This window comes from Cnephaeus nilssonii (assembly GCF_951640355.1).
Source record: "Cnephaeus nilssonii genome assembly, chromosome: 1".
In the NCBI taxonomy this organism is placed as follows: Eukaryota; Metazoa; Chordata; class Mammalia; order Chiroptera; family Vespertilionidae; genus Cnephaeus; species Cnephaeus nilssonii.
The window spans coordinates 73,534,533-73,545,496 of record NC_137072.1 but is presented as its reverse complement, the minus strand read 5'-3'; the positions used below and the strand labels follow the sequence as shown (position 1 = coordinate 73,545,496).

Here is a 10,964-nt window from a genome sequence, read left to right as displayed (position 1 = left end):
GTAATTCTATCTTCTTTGTAACATTCTGCTTTGAATATCAACCCCCCCCCAAAAAAAATGTCAAATAAGGCAATACTCAATGACAAGCACCTAGAACATCCAGAAATGTAATATAGTAAACAATCATTTGAGAACACATCTCTTAAAATAATACTGATTTCTGCAATATACAGTATTTACACAACAGCTGCAAATTTGCTCATACAATATTTCTAATATAGATAAATAGGAATACAAGTCTACGAATTCTTCGCTCCATTTCCAAAATATTTTGTTAAGGTGTAAACCGTTGGCACCTCCTTTTTACTATAACTTTTTTAAAACAAAAAATCAGCTGATATGCACAATTGGCTCCAGTCCCTTTTCTGCTGTAGAGAGTGACCAATCTACTTAGCCACTTTCCCTCTGTTAATACTCTTGGGTGCTTTCTTCCAATGAATCCTGGTAATGAGTCAATGCAGAACAAAAAAAGGAGGAAAGCAACTAGAAAGTGAACCAGCACTTCTGCTCTTCCGTTTACAGGTAAAATGAGTTGACAATGTATGGAGATTTCCACTTTAAACAAGCTGTATGCACCACTGGGAGAGGGAGCTTGGCCAGGCTTTCCTCTGATTTCTAGCCTTTTAGGTTCAGCCTTTCATCTTTCCAAGGTGGGCGACCTTAGCGGATGTCTGTTGTCATGAATCTTTTCCTCTTTCTTTGAGGTTCTTGCCTGAGAAGAAGCACCTGTTGAATCATGGACTGCAAGGAAGGGGGCAGCAGCCGTTTGTGAGGATGAAGTGAGGTGGCCACTCCTGGTGGCAGGGGAGACCTGTCGCATAGTCTTATTTCCTGCTCGCTGAGCTCTCCTCTGGGGTAAGTTAGCACCATCGGGTTTACTGTTTGGCCTGAAAGCAGCATATGCATTTGGACCTCCCGCTGAAGAGATCCTACTCAAAGATTTCTTCCTCTCAGCAGGAGTCTCGGAATAGTAAGGAACCAAAGATGTAGGCATCACTAGGGACCCAGGGAGGTCACTGGGGTGAAAGATAACTTCATCACGAGTTTCAGCAGCTTCAGGAAGGAAGGGGGGTGGCAGGGTGCTGCTGCGTTTGCTGCAGGACTCACAGCATAACTTGTTATAACCTGGGATGGAGCAGTACCGCGCCAGCACCTCCATTTGACAGAATATGGATTTATCTCCCAAACATGGCTCATCTGCAAAAATTAAAAAGTTTTTATGCATTTACAAAAGATTTAAGTAAAACCAGACATTGATGGGAGTTATTCATAAGAACCTTTACATTATAGATATCAGCATGAAGATGAATTCAATGCAGTAAGTAGTTCTTTATGTGCAAAGCATTTGGGTTGCCCACCATTTTAATATCTCCATCAGGAGTCTTCAGAGCAAAGGTATTTTTTTGTTTTCACTAGGAACATATATCTGATTTTCTAATGAGAAAATAGGATTAATTTTACCACATATATTTGTAGGATGTGAAGAAGCATCTGATTTATTTTATTTTATAATATAGAGTAGCCTCTATACTAAATTTAAAATCAAAATATATACTAAAGACCTGTTAAAACAAATTAAATCTTAAAAATATATTACCAAAGAAAAAACTGAGATAACGTTTTAATTAGATGTATTATTGGCTAATATTATATTACTAAGTAAGGAACCTGCCACATAACTTGTCAAAAATCTTTCTTCTGAAGTTTGAAAAAGAACAAAAGAAGCGTCAGTTGGCAAGGCCAATAGGAGGGCTAAAAATACCACCTTTACTTATTATGTATTAGAAATGATAAATTACCTTACCTATCGGAGTTACAGAACCATGTCCACATCCCAAACTGTGGAATGACTTATATTTGCCTGACATTTACAAATCTACCATATAGTATGATGTTTGAGTACTAGTATTTTCTATTAGCTAAAGTAATCTTCTAATTATGTTGTGAATGCCTGAGAATCACCATAATGAGGTTTTACCTCAAACATCAATTCCTCATCATATCTAAATGACTTTTTCTATGCCTATTATCTTAAAATTAGAGGCCCTATGCACAAATTCATGCACCAGTGGGGTCCCTCGGCCTGGCCTGTGGGATCGGGCCAGAACCGGCTCTCTGACATCCCCCAAAGGGTCCCAGATTGCGAGAGGGTGCAGGCCAGGCCGAGGGACCCCACCAGTGCACGATTGGGGCTGGGGAGGGATGTGGAAGGTTGGCCAGCCGACCTTGGGTGGGCTCCAGGGCATGTCCAGTCCATCTTGCTCAGTCCTGATTGGCTGGACCCCAGCAGCAAGCTAACCTACGGGTTGGAGTATCTGCCCCCAGTGGTCAGTGCACGTCATAGCAAGTGGTTGAGCAGTCTTAGCATATCATTAGCATATTATGCTTTGATTGGTTGAATGGACAACTGGACACTTAGCATATTAGGCTTTTATTATATAGGATAAGGAAGGTAATTTCTTCTTCCTGTGTAATTAAGCCTCTAGGCCCTAGGATAATGGACCTTATCTGACCATGTACTCTCTCTTCCCTGACTCCTGACCTCCATCACCCTCATTCTGGCTCCAACTCTTATAAAATCTTCTAAATTATGTGACCCAGTTCAAAGCTCTCTGATCTCTTTGAGTTAAAGAAGGAGACCACATAAGGGTCTCCTGTGTCTAAGTGTGAGCAGATTGGCATTGCAGGGACAGGTACATAGCCTGGGTCTAATCATGGCCAGAATATGCTTCTATATGGAAGAGGGAAAAGGCAGAGATATTCTGGGGGAAAAATAAGAACAAAGGAATACATTAATTTCATGGGTAATTTGCCTTGGGATAGATGGGAAGGGCTTAATGGCAACCATAAATAGTACCATCAAAATGGGACTTAGAAAAGGGTTCATATGACAAAATCATTAAAATTAAGAAAACTTTTTTAGCCTTCTCACTCCATGCCAAGATCATCCTAAGAAGTTCAGAAAAAAATGTTTTACACAGGGTCTCAAAAGGCCATTTGATTCTAATTGCAGCTTGAGTCTCTGATGGGAAGTGTTACTTACTCCATTGATATATGGTAGAAATATGTGACCTTTTAGAATTCTACGTTTCAGAGCAAGAGAGCAGCTAAAAGGATGTGGAATCACTAATATAACATAGTTATGTCCTCCCATCAGCACCTCTGTTTTGTAACAAAACATTTTCTTTTAGCTAAAAAGGAAGAGAATCAAGTATATTCTTGTTGATAATTAGGCCTATTTGTAGAAATATATAACTCTATTAACATCAGTAAAGCTTACTCACAAAGTGTTTAGCCTCCTGGAGGTAATGCCTACATAAAAATAAAATATTAGGGCAACTAAGCTTTATAGCTTCTGAGTAAAGTGTGTTCTTCTGGATCTGATGTGTTTTGAACTTTCAAATATACTTTCCAGAGGAAAATGATGAAATTCAAGTTCTTTGTCTCCCCCTCATGGTCATTCTTGTTCATACCACTACACATTTCAAATGAAACCGTATAATGAAATAATTTATAAGGTTTAAAACATTTGAAGCCTGAAATTTCCTCAAAAAAAAAAAAAAGACATTTGATAAAATAGTGCTTTGCAAATTTTCTTGAAAAAATAAACCATTTGGCACATGTCATTATTCAATCAATGTCTTACTTATGATGTTGCAGGCCATTAGGAAGGCAACTTCTTTTTTAAAAAAAAATATTTCATTGATTTTTTTACAGAGAGGAAGGGAGAGGGATAGAGAGTTAGAAACATGGATGAGAGAGAGACATCAATCAGCTGCCCCCCGCACATCTCCCACTGGGGATGTGCCCGCAACCAAGGTATGTGCCCTTTACCGGAACCGAACCTGGGACCTTTCAGTCCGCAGGCCGACGCTCTATCCACTGAGCCAAACCAGTCAGGGCTAAAGGCAACTTCTTTAGCCCCAAGTCTCACTAGTAGGTCTGAGCAGCGTCCATAGTTGTCATTAGGCACAGACTTAGTAGAATTGCATTTAAGAGAAAGCTTTTGATGGAGGGAGGGTAAGGAGAGGACAGAAGGGAGAGAATGTATGAGACTGGGAAGAGACAGGCACACGTTCACATGGTAGAGAAAGGCCCGGGGGAGAAAGATAAAGGAGAGTATGGAAGACCTGAGGAAGAGATGGGAGGTGGAGAGAGGGTGAGAAGAGAAGGTGTGTAGAGGAAGAAGGGAAGCAGCAGAACATGCAGAGAGGACGGAGACAGCACAGAAAAGGAGACAGAGTGACAGAAACTGAAATCATCCAATATCTATTTTATCTGTTTCGCAGCAGCAAAGCGCTGTCTATTTTTAAATAAAACTGACTCTGCTTTTGTAATCCAGCAAGAGAGCAAGCAGGTCAGGCAGATTTCTGCATGTGAATGGTGTCTATTCGGAACTCACCTTCGGGGAGTGCATGGAGGTGGATGGACAGATCTTAGAAATGGCTTTTTAAATAGCATTTATCACCCACATGTCTATACTGAATAACTTTAGTAAAACATTTCAGAACCTTCCACAATATTGTGCTTTTACAATGACAGGAGGTTATAAAGAAAATCACAGAAGAAAATAAGCCGCTCTTCTAGAAACACACATTGACAGATGCTACTTGTACGGGACACGGCCCTGACCCCAGCACGGCAGTGGTTAGGACAATTTCCCGGGTGGAATTCTTAAGCATAGTTTTAGGCTAATTTTTTAAGACTGTATATCTTGGGTCATTTTCTGATAAGCAAATGGAAATTCCAGAGCTTGTCCTGAAAGGAAATTCTGCCTTTTGGTGCTTAAAAACCATTGTCAGAGCAGTGAAAGCAGTTAGTGTCACACCTACCGTTACAGGGAGGCAGCTGACAGGCTCTGGCGGCCTCGGGCTTGTCCCCGTCGCAGTGGTCCCCGGCCCTGCAGAGCACCTGCCTCACCTCCGTCCCTTCACCGCAGGTCACGGAGCACTACAGAGACAAAGGCTGCCATTATAGACGGTTATTGCACCAACACCGTCTTTCTTCCTGTCCCTGCGCTCTCACGCACACACACACGCACACCCTGGAGTTCCTTCTCTATGGAGGTGGTGCTACACAGTGGTTTGGAGCCAGATAAGCCTAGGTTTATACTCTGGAGCTCCATCATTTACCAGCCTGGGCACGTGGCTTTTTCTCTGAAAGCTGGGATAATAATACTTGCCTCATAGGACAGTTGTGGAACTAAATGAAGGCAAAGGAGACAAGGCATGTAAAGATTATGCCTGGCATGTAATAAGCATGTGCTAAGAAAGAGCTATTAGCATTGTAACATGAATAGCCATGCAGTTCTTAAAACAGTAGCGGTGCCTGTTTTCAGGGAGCTTCCCATTTTCTCACCTTCCTTATAGATGGCAGGACTTCCTGACATGCTACGTTGGTTAATTCAACCTCTTTGAAACCACCATGGCTCTATTCCCATAAATTCATGTCTAAAGCTATGCTCAGAAACATCTATTTATTGTTCTAGACAGGAGCTACAGAGAAGGGGTCCTCATTCCAGGACTCCGAGGGGCAAAGAACGAGTTAGTTATCTTTATGGTCTGTCCGGGTGACCTTCACTTCCTGTCCTTCTTCCTAGGGCCTGCTCTCCACTTCCTCCTTCACTCTCTAGCTGCCTTTTGATGCCATTTCCTTCTATAAGCTCTTCTCCCATGACTCCGCATGATGATTCTTTACAAATATCAAAGACGTTAATTCAGGCACCCCAACACGGAGTCAGCCAGTCACCAAACCAACATCATTTTCATAGGCACTGGCTGGGTACCGGGGAGGCAGGGCACACAGTTCTTGAGAAGTGGGTGGATTAGCAGTGAGCCCAGACTCAAGGACAGGAGTTAAGAGTAGTCCGCCACGAACAACACGCCTTCGGGTGCACAGGAAGGGCTTTGGGAAAAGCACCCCTAAGGTGCCGTGGAGATGAGCCTTGGTAGGTGAGAGGGAGATGGGCAGATAGGAGGAGGGGGAAGGGCCAACCTACAAAAGGTAGGAGGCTCTACCCAGAACAGTCTCTTTGGAACAGTGGGAATTTTACTCAAACTGGGTCAAAGAGTTGGAATAAAGAACGAATAAGAAGAGTCAGTGCAGGACTTCTTGTGGTGATCATTTTGCAATATATACAGATATCGAATCCTTACATTGTACACCTGGAACTAATATAATGTTGTGTTAATTACACCTCAATTTAAAAAAAAAAAGGATAGTGTGGTGCTAAATGGGGCAGGGACCTGCATTCGGTGTCAGGGGTTTGGAATTAACCCATAGGAACGGTGAAGTCAACAAATATATTAAACAGAAGATCAGTCACCTTTAGACTCCTCTCTGCCACAAAACACCCAAACAGGGTTTGCCTCAACCAACTAATCTTAAATGCAAACACTGCTTTAAAATATTAAATTTTCAAACACCTCCAGGTGCCTAATGATTTTAAAATATGCGAGTTTCTCAATTCACACAAGGCCTGCCTGATATTGAAGCCAGATGAAAACAGGCTTCCTATCTTATGCACAGACACGTGCAGGCAGAGCTCACACACCCACCTCACTCCAGGGCCCCGTTTTCCACTGGGCTGGGCAGGGCACTCTGTTACAAGGCCGGCGGCTCTCGGGACGGTCACCCACACAGTACTTGCTGTGCACAGAGCGGTTGGTGCCATCATGGAGGGGCTGAAGGCAGCGCACGGTGCGAAGCTGGTAGCCGGAACTCCCACAAGTTTTGGTGCAATGCTCCCACTCTTCCACTATCCAGCTGTGGGTGCGGGGGTGAAGTGAACATGGTCACGGGCGTGTAGAATGTGCACCTTCTTGCCCTGTAAGCCTAGACTCTCCTGCTCTCCGAGTGACGTGCAACCCAGCGGGGCCCACGGTAGTAGAGGAAGCACTTTCAGAGAGAGGGGTGCATTGAACAATTAAAAAGGTCTTAGAACTTTCTAACAACGATAGGCCCGACACTTCTATTTTTGAATGGCTTAGTATTTTTCTGCCTCCCAATGATTCTGAAACTTTCTCCGTTCCTAAAGGATGACCAACGGAAGGTTTCTGAAACTCATCTTAAGGATACCTGGTTAGGTTTAGACACGATGGCAGTTTACAAAATAATACCAGCTCACTCTCAGCCATACTGCCTAATGGCGTTAAAGATCTGAAAGGAAATTATAAAAAAAGGAATCCATCCTACACTTGCTAACACAAATTTATTGGGCTGCTGCTGCTATTTCCATGAAACCATGAATTTATTCATTTCTCATTTTCGGAGATGACTTTTACTTCTCCAATCATTGCCATGAAGATTGCCTGACATATCTAGTCTGTTTGGAAAATTCAGTTCTTCATGTTGGCCCTTAATGGGTCTGACAAAAATGTAAAGGTAGTGGCCATCCAGGGCTTGAATGCACCTGAAAGAAATATTTCCAAAATCTTTTCAAAAAGATTGCCCATGCGACATTTCCAAATCCTAGTGTCAATGTCAATGCCCGCAGTACGCTCCAAATCAGCCGTGTATGCAATACTGCAGGCAGTTCTCCATGACATGTGGTTCCCAGGTTCCCAAGGGCTGTGACTGTTGGTTCCATCTGCTTATCAATCTGTCAGGATGTAATTGAGGCATACTATGTAGCCTTTCTAAAGTTACTTTTTCTCTGCAATTTTTGTTCTTTCCATATATATGGGGCTCCAAAATACAACCATGCTAAAACCTTTCAGTCTTTGGTATTAACAGTTTAAGATAGCTCTAGCTCGTCAAACAGGCAGTACAATGTATTCTGGCAACTCATTTTGAAGGCCTTGGTAGTGACTCTCATTTGAAGATGGGAATTACTTTAGAAACATACGCTTAATATCATAGACAATTATGATTACCTTATTCCATCTTGAAACTCCTAGAATGACAACAAGTGAGAAAAATGGCACAAAGGCCAAAAGAAAAAAATTGAAAAGAAGCCACCACAAGATAATTTTGGAACCTAGAGAGTAGTTAGCAGACATAAGAAGAATGAAGTTTAAGTCAGCAGTAGGAGCTAATAAACTGATGATGCAGAATTTCAGAAACTGAGAGCTTATAGCCTCAGGTGAAAGTGAGGGTGATGGCAGGGCTGAAAACAGGGACTGATGGAAAGTCTACTTGGAGGCAGTTAGGCCTCCTAATTTTTAAAAAATATATATTTATTGATTTCAGAGAGTAAAGAGAGGGAGAGATAGAAACATCAATGGTGAGAGAGAATCATTGATTGGCTGCCTCCTGCACATCCTCTACTGGGGATCGAGCCGCAACCCAGGCATGTGCCCTTGACCGGAATTGAACCCGTGACCCTTCAGTCCACAGGCTGATGCTCTAGCCCCTGAGCCAAACTGGCTAGGGCGGGCCTCATAATTTTTTACTTCACTGGGTGACTGCTCCTCCTCTAACCCAGCAGAAGACTTTTTTTTTTTTGGTCTTCTGTAGAAGGTAAATCAGACTTTTAACTCATGGACAACAGATACAGTCAAGGGACAATAGAGAAAGAAACCATAGTGAATACATGGGGCTATGTAAAAACCCACATATGGAATGGTGAGATGACCCTAGCTGCCTACACTTATTTATTTTTTACCAAATATAAAAATATATTTTTGAGAAGAAGGAATATGGTAGAGAGCAGGGAACCACAGCTTCACATAATTCCTGGGAATTGATTTGACTATTTAAACTAGATACATGTATTAGCTTTGACTAAAATTGAAAAGAGCTAAAGACATTTAAATCCATACTATTTTGTCCTCAGGGTATGATAGTTAAAATAAATGCTTACAGTGGATGTGTACACTCTTGAATATTGCACATTCTTCTAATAGGTTTTGGCTTTTTGTTGACTTCACAGAAGCTGCGATGAACCATTTTATTGTCACTTTTCCTACGGCATCCGTATTTAGTGTACTGGAAACCTGGGAAAGGAGATACCTTTCTTTGTATTTAATCACTTATTCATTCAACAAATATTTACTGAATGCATACAATAAACCAGCCACTTTTCTAGTTGTTGAAGGTCCAGAAGTAAATTAAAGAAAACTTCTTTTCAGAGCCTACATTTAACAAATATTACAAATTATTAAATAGTAACTGTACATTTGCTAATAAACTGAACCCTGGATAGAGAGACTCTATTATTAAGGACAAGTTTGAAAACCACTGTGACAATAACCTGTGACGTAGGCTTTTTGGAGTTATGTACATAATGCACTGTAGGGGGCACCAAAGCAACACAGAGGGGGAAGTCTCTAACTTAGCTAGAGAAGGGGAGGGAACCCTTCTTACATGATCAGCACTTCCTTTAGTAGAATCTTGAAGTTCAAATAGTATTGCATAAAGGGGATAAAGCAGAATATTCCTCCAAGCAAAGGAAATGACCTATAGAAAACTGCAGGTCTCTGAATGACTGAAGTTTCATGTGTAAAGGGGCTGGGAGATAGGAAAGGCTCCATGTAAAAGCCTTGACTGCCAGACAAATGTTTGGAGTTTATTTTGAAGGTCACAGGGAGTTATTAAAGATCTCTTCAACCAACAACTTTCACATTTGTAAATAATTTTTTATTTTGAAAATTTTAAATCTAAAGAAAGTTGTAAGGAAAGCATAATAAACATTTGTATACCTTGCATCTAGATTAACCTTGTGTTACCATGTCATGCTATATGTATTTGAGATATATACATATATTAACTTATATATAATTACTATATAACATATGTAAAATTCTGCTGAACCATTTGGGAGTAAGCACAGTTTCTTACATAACCACACTATAATTCTTAAAGTCAGGATATTAATGCAGATCTAACATTATTATATAACTAGAGGCCCGGTGCATGAATTCATGCACAGGTGGGGTCCCTTGGCCTGGCAGGTGATTGTGGCTGATCGGGGCCATCTGGCCCAGTCCCAATCAGGCCGATTGGGGCCGGCCAGCTGGGGGGAAGGACCGCAGGAGGTTGGCCGGCCACCGAAGGTTGGTTGTGGGAACACACTGACCACCAGGGGGAAGCTCCTGCATCGAGCGTCTGCTTCCTGCTGGTCAGTGTGTGTCATAGCGACCAGTCATAACGGTCGCTTAGGCTTTTATATATATAGACTAGAGGTGCAGTGCATGAATTCGTGCATGGGTGGGGTCCGGCTGGCCTGGACCCAATCAGGCGGATTGGGGCCAGGCCTGTTGAGAGGGGTAGAGGGCAGGACGTTGGCCAGCTGGCCTGATCGGGGATGGATCAGGGTTGGGCCAGCTGGGAGGAGGGGCCACAGGTGATTGGCCAGTGGGCCCTGCCCATGATTGGGGTGGGGCTGGCCGTGGGAGGAGCTGTGGGCAGTGGGCCAGCCAGCCCCACACCTGAATGGTGTGTGGGGGGCCGATTGGGACCGGAGCTGGCTGGGGGAGGGGCTGCAGGCCGATCAGGGTGGTGGGGCTGATTGGGAGATGGGGGGACTGATCTGAGGCGGGGCTTGGCAGGGGGAGGGGCTGCAGGCCTATCAGGGTGGGGCAGGCCGATTGTGAGAGGGGCTGGCCGGGGGGAGGAGCTGCGTAGGGGGTTGGTCGGCTGCCTGGACCTTGATTGGGGTGGTTTGCTGGTCACAGTAGGTATCATAGTGACCTGTCATTCTGGTTGTTCCAGTGTTACGGTTGCTGTCTATATATATATATATATATATATATATATATATATATATATATATATATATATATATATATATATATATATATAATATTGACCATACCCCAAAATTTTCAATTGTTCCTATAATGTTCTGTGCTGCAATGTTTTTCCAGTCAAGGATATTTAGTTGTCATGGAATTAATCAGGAACAGTTTTTGAGCCTCTTTATCTTTATTATATTTGAGGTGTACAGGCGAGTTGTTTTGTAAAATGTCCCACAATTTGGATTTATTTAATAGTCTCCTAATGGTCAGATTCAGGTTATTCAC

The 10,964-nt window shown here is 42.5% G+C and overlaps 1 protein-coding gene across 3 annotated transcripts in view; it reads right to left on the bottom strand.

The window, feature by feature from the left end:
- ADAMTS3 (ADAM metallopeptidase with thrombospondin type 1 motif 3) overlaps positions 1–10,964 on the bottom strand; it is a 238,617-nt gene that overhangs the window by 1,481 nt on the left and 226,172 nt on the right. For all 3 annotated transcript variants that reach the window (XM_079769488.1, XM_079769486.1, XM_079769487.1), the window contains 4 exons: positions 8,804–8,936; positions 6,558–6,765; positions 4,833–4,950; positions 1–1,197 (listed from right to left, as the gene is read on the bottom strand). The exon at positions 1–1,197 is cut by the window's left edge and continues 1,481 nt beyond it. In XM_079769488.1, the coding sequence (XP_079625614.1) occupies positions 638–1,197; positions 4,833–4,950; positions 6,558–6,765; positions 8,804–8,936 (1,019 nt within the window). In that variant the 3' untranslated portion in view covers positions 1–637. The remainder of the gene's footprint in view (positions 1,198–4,832; positions 4,951–6,557; positions 6,766–8,803; positions 8,937–10,964) is intronic.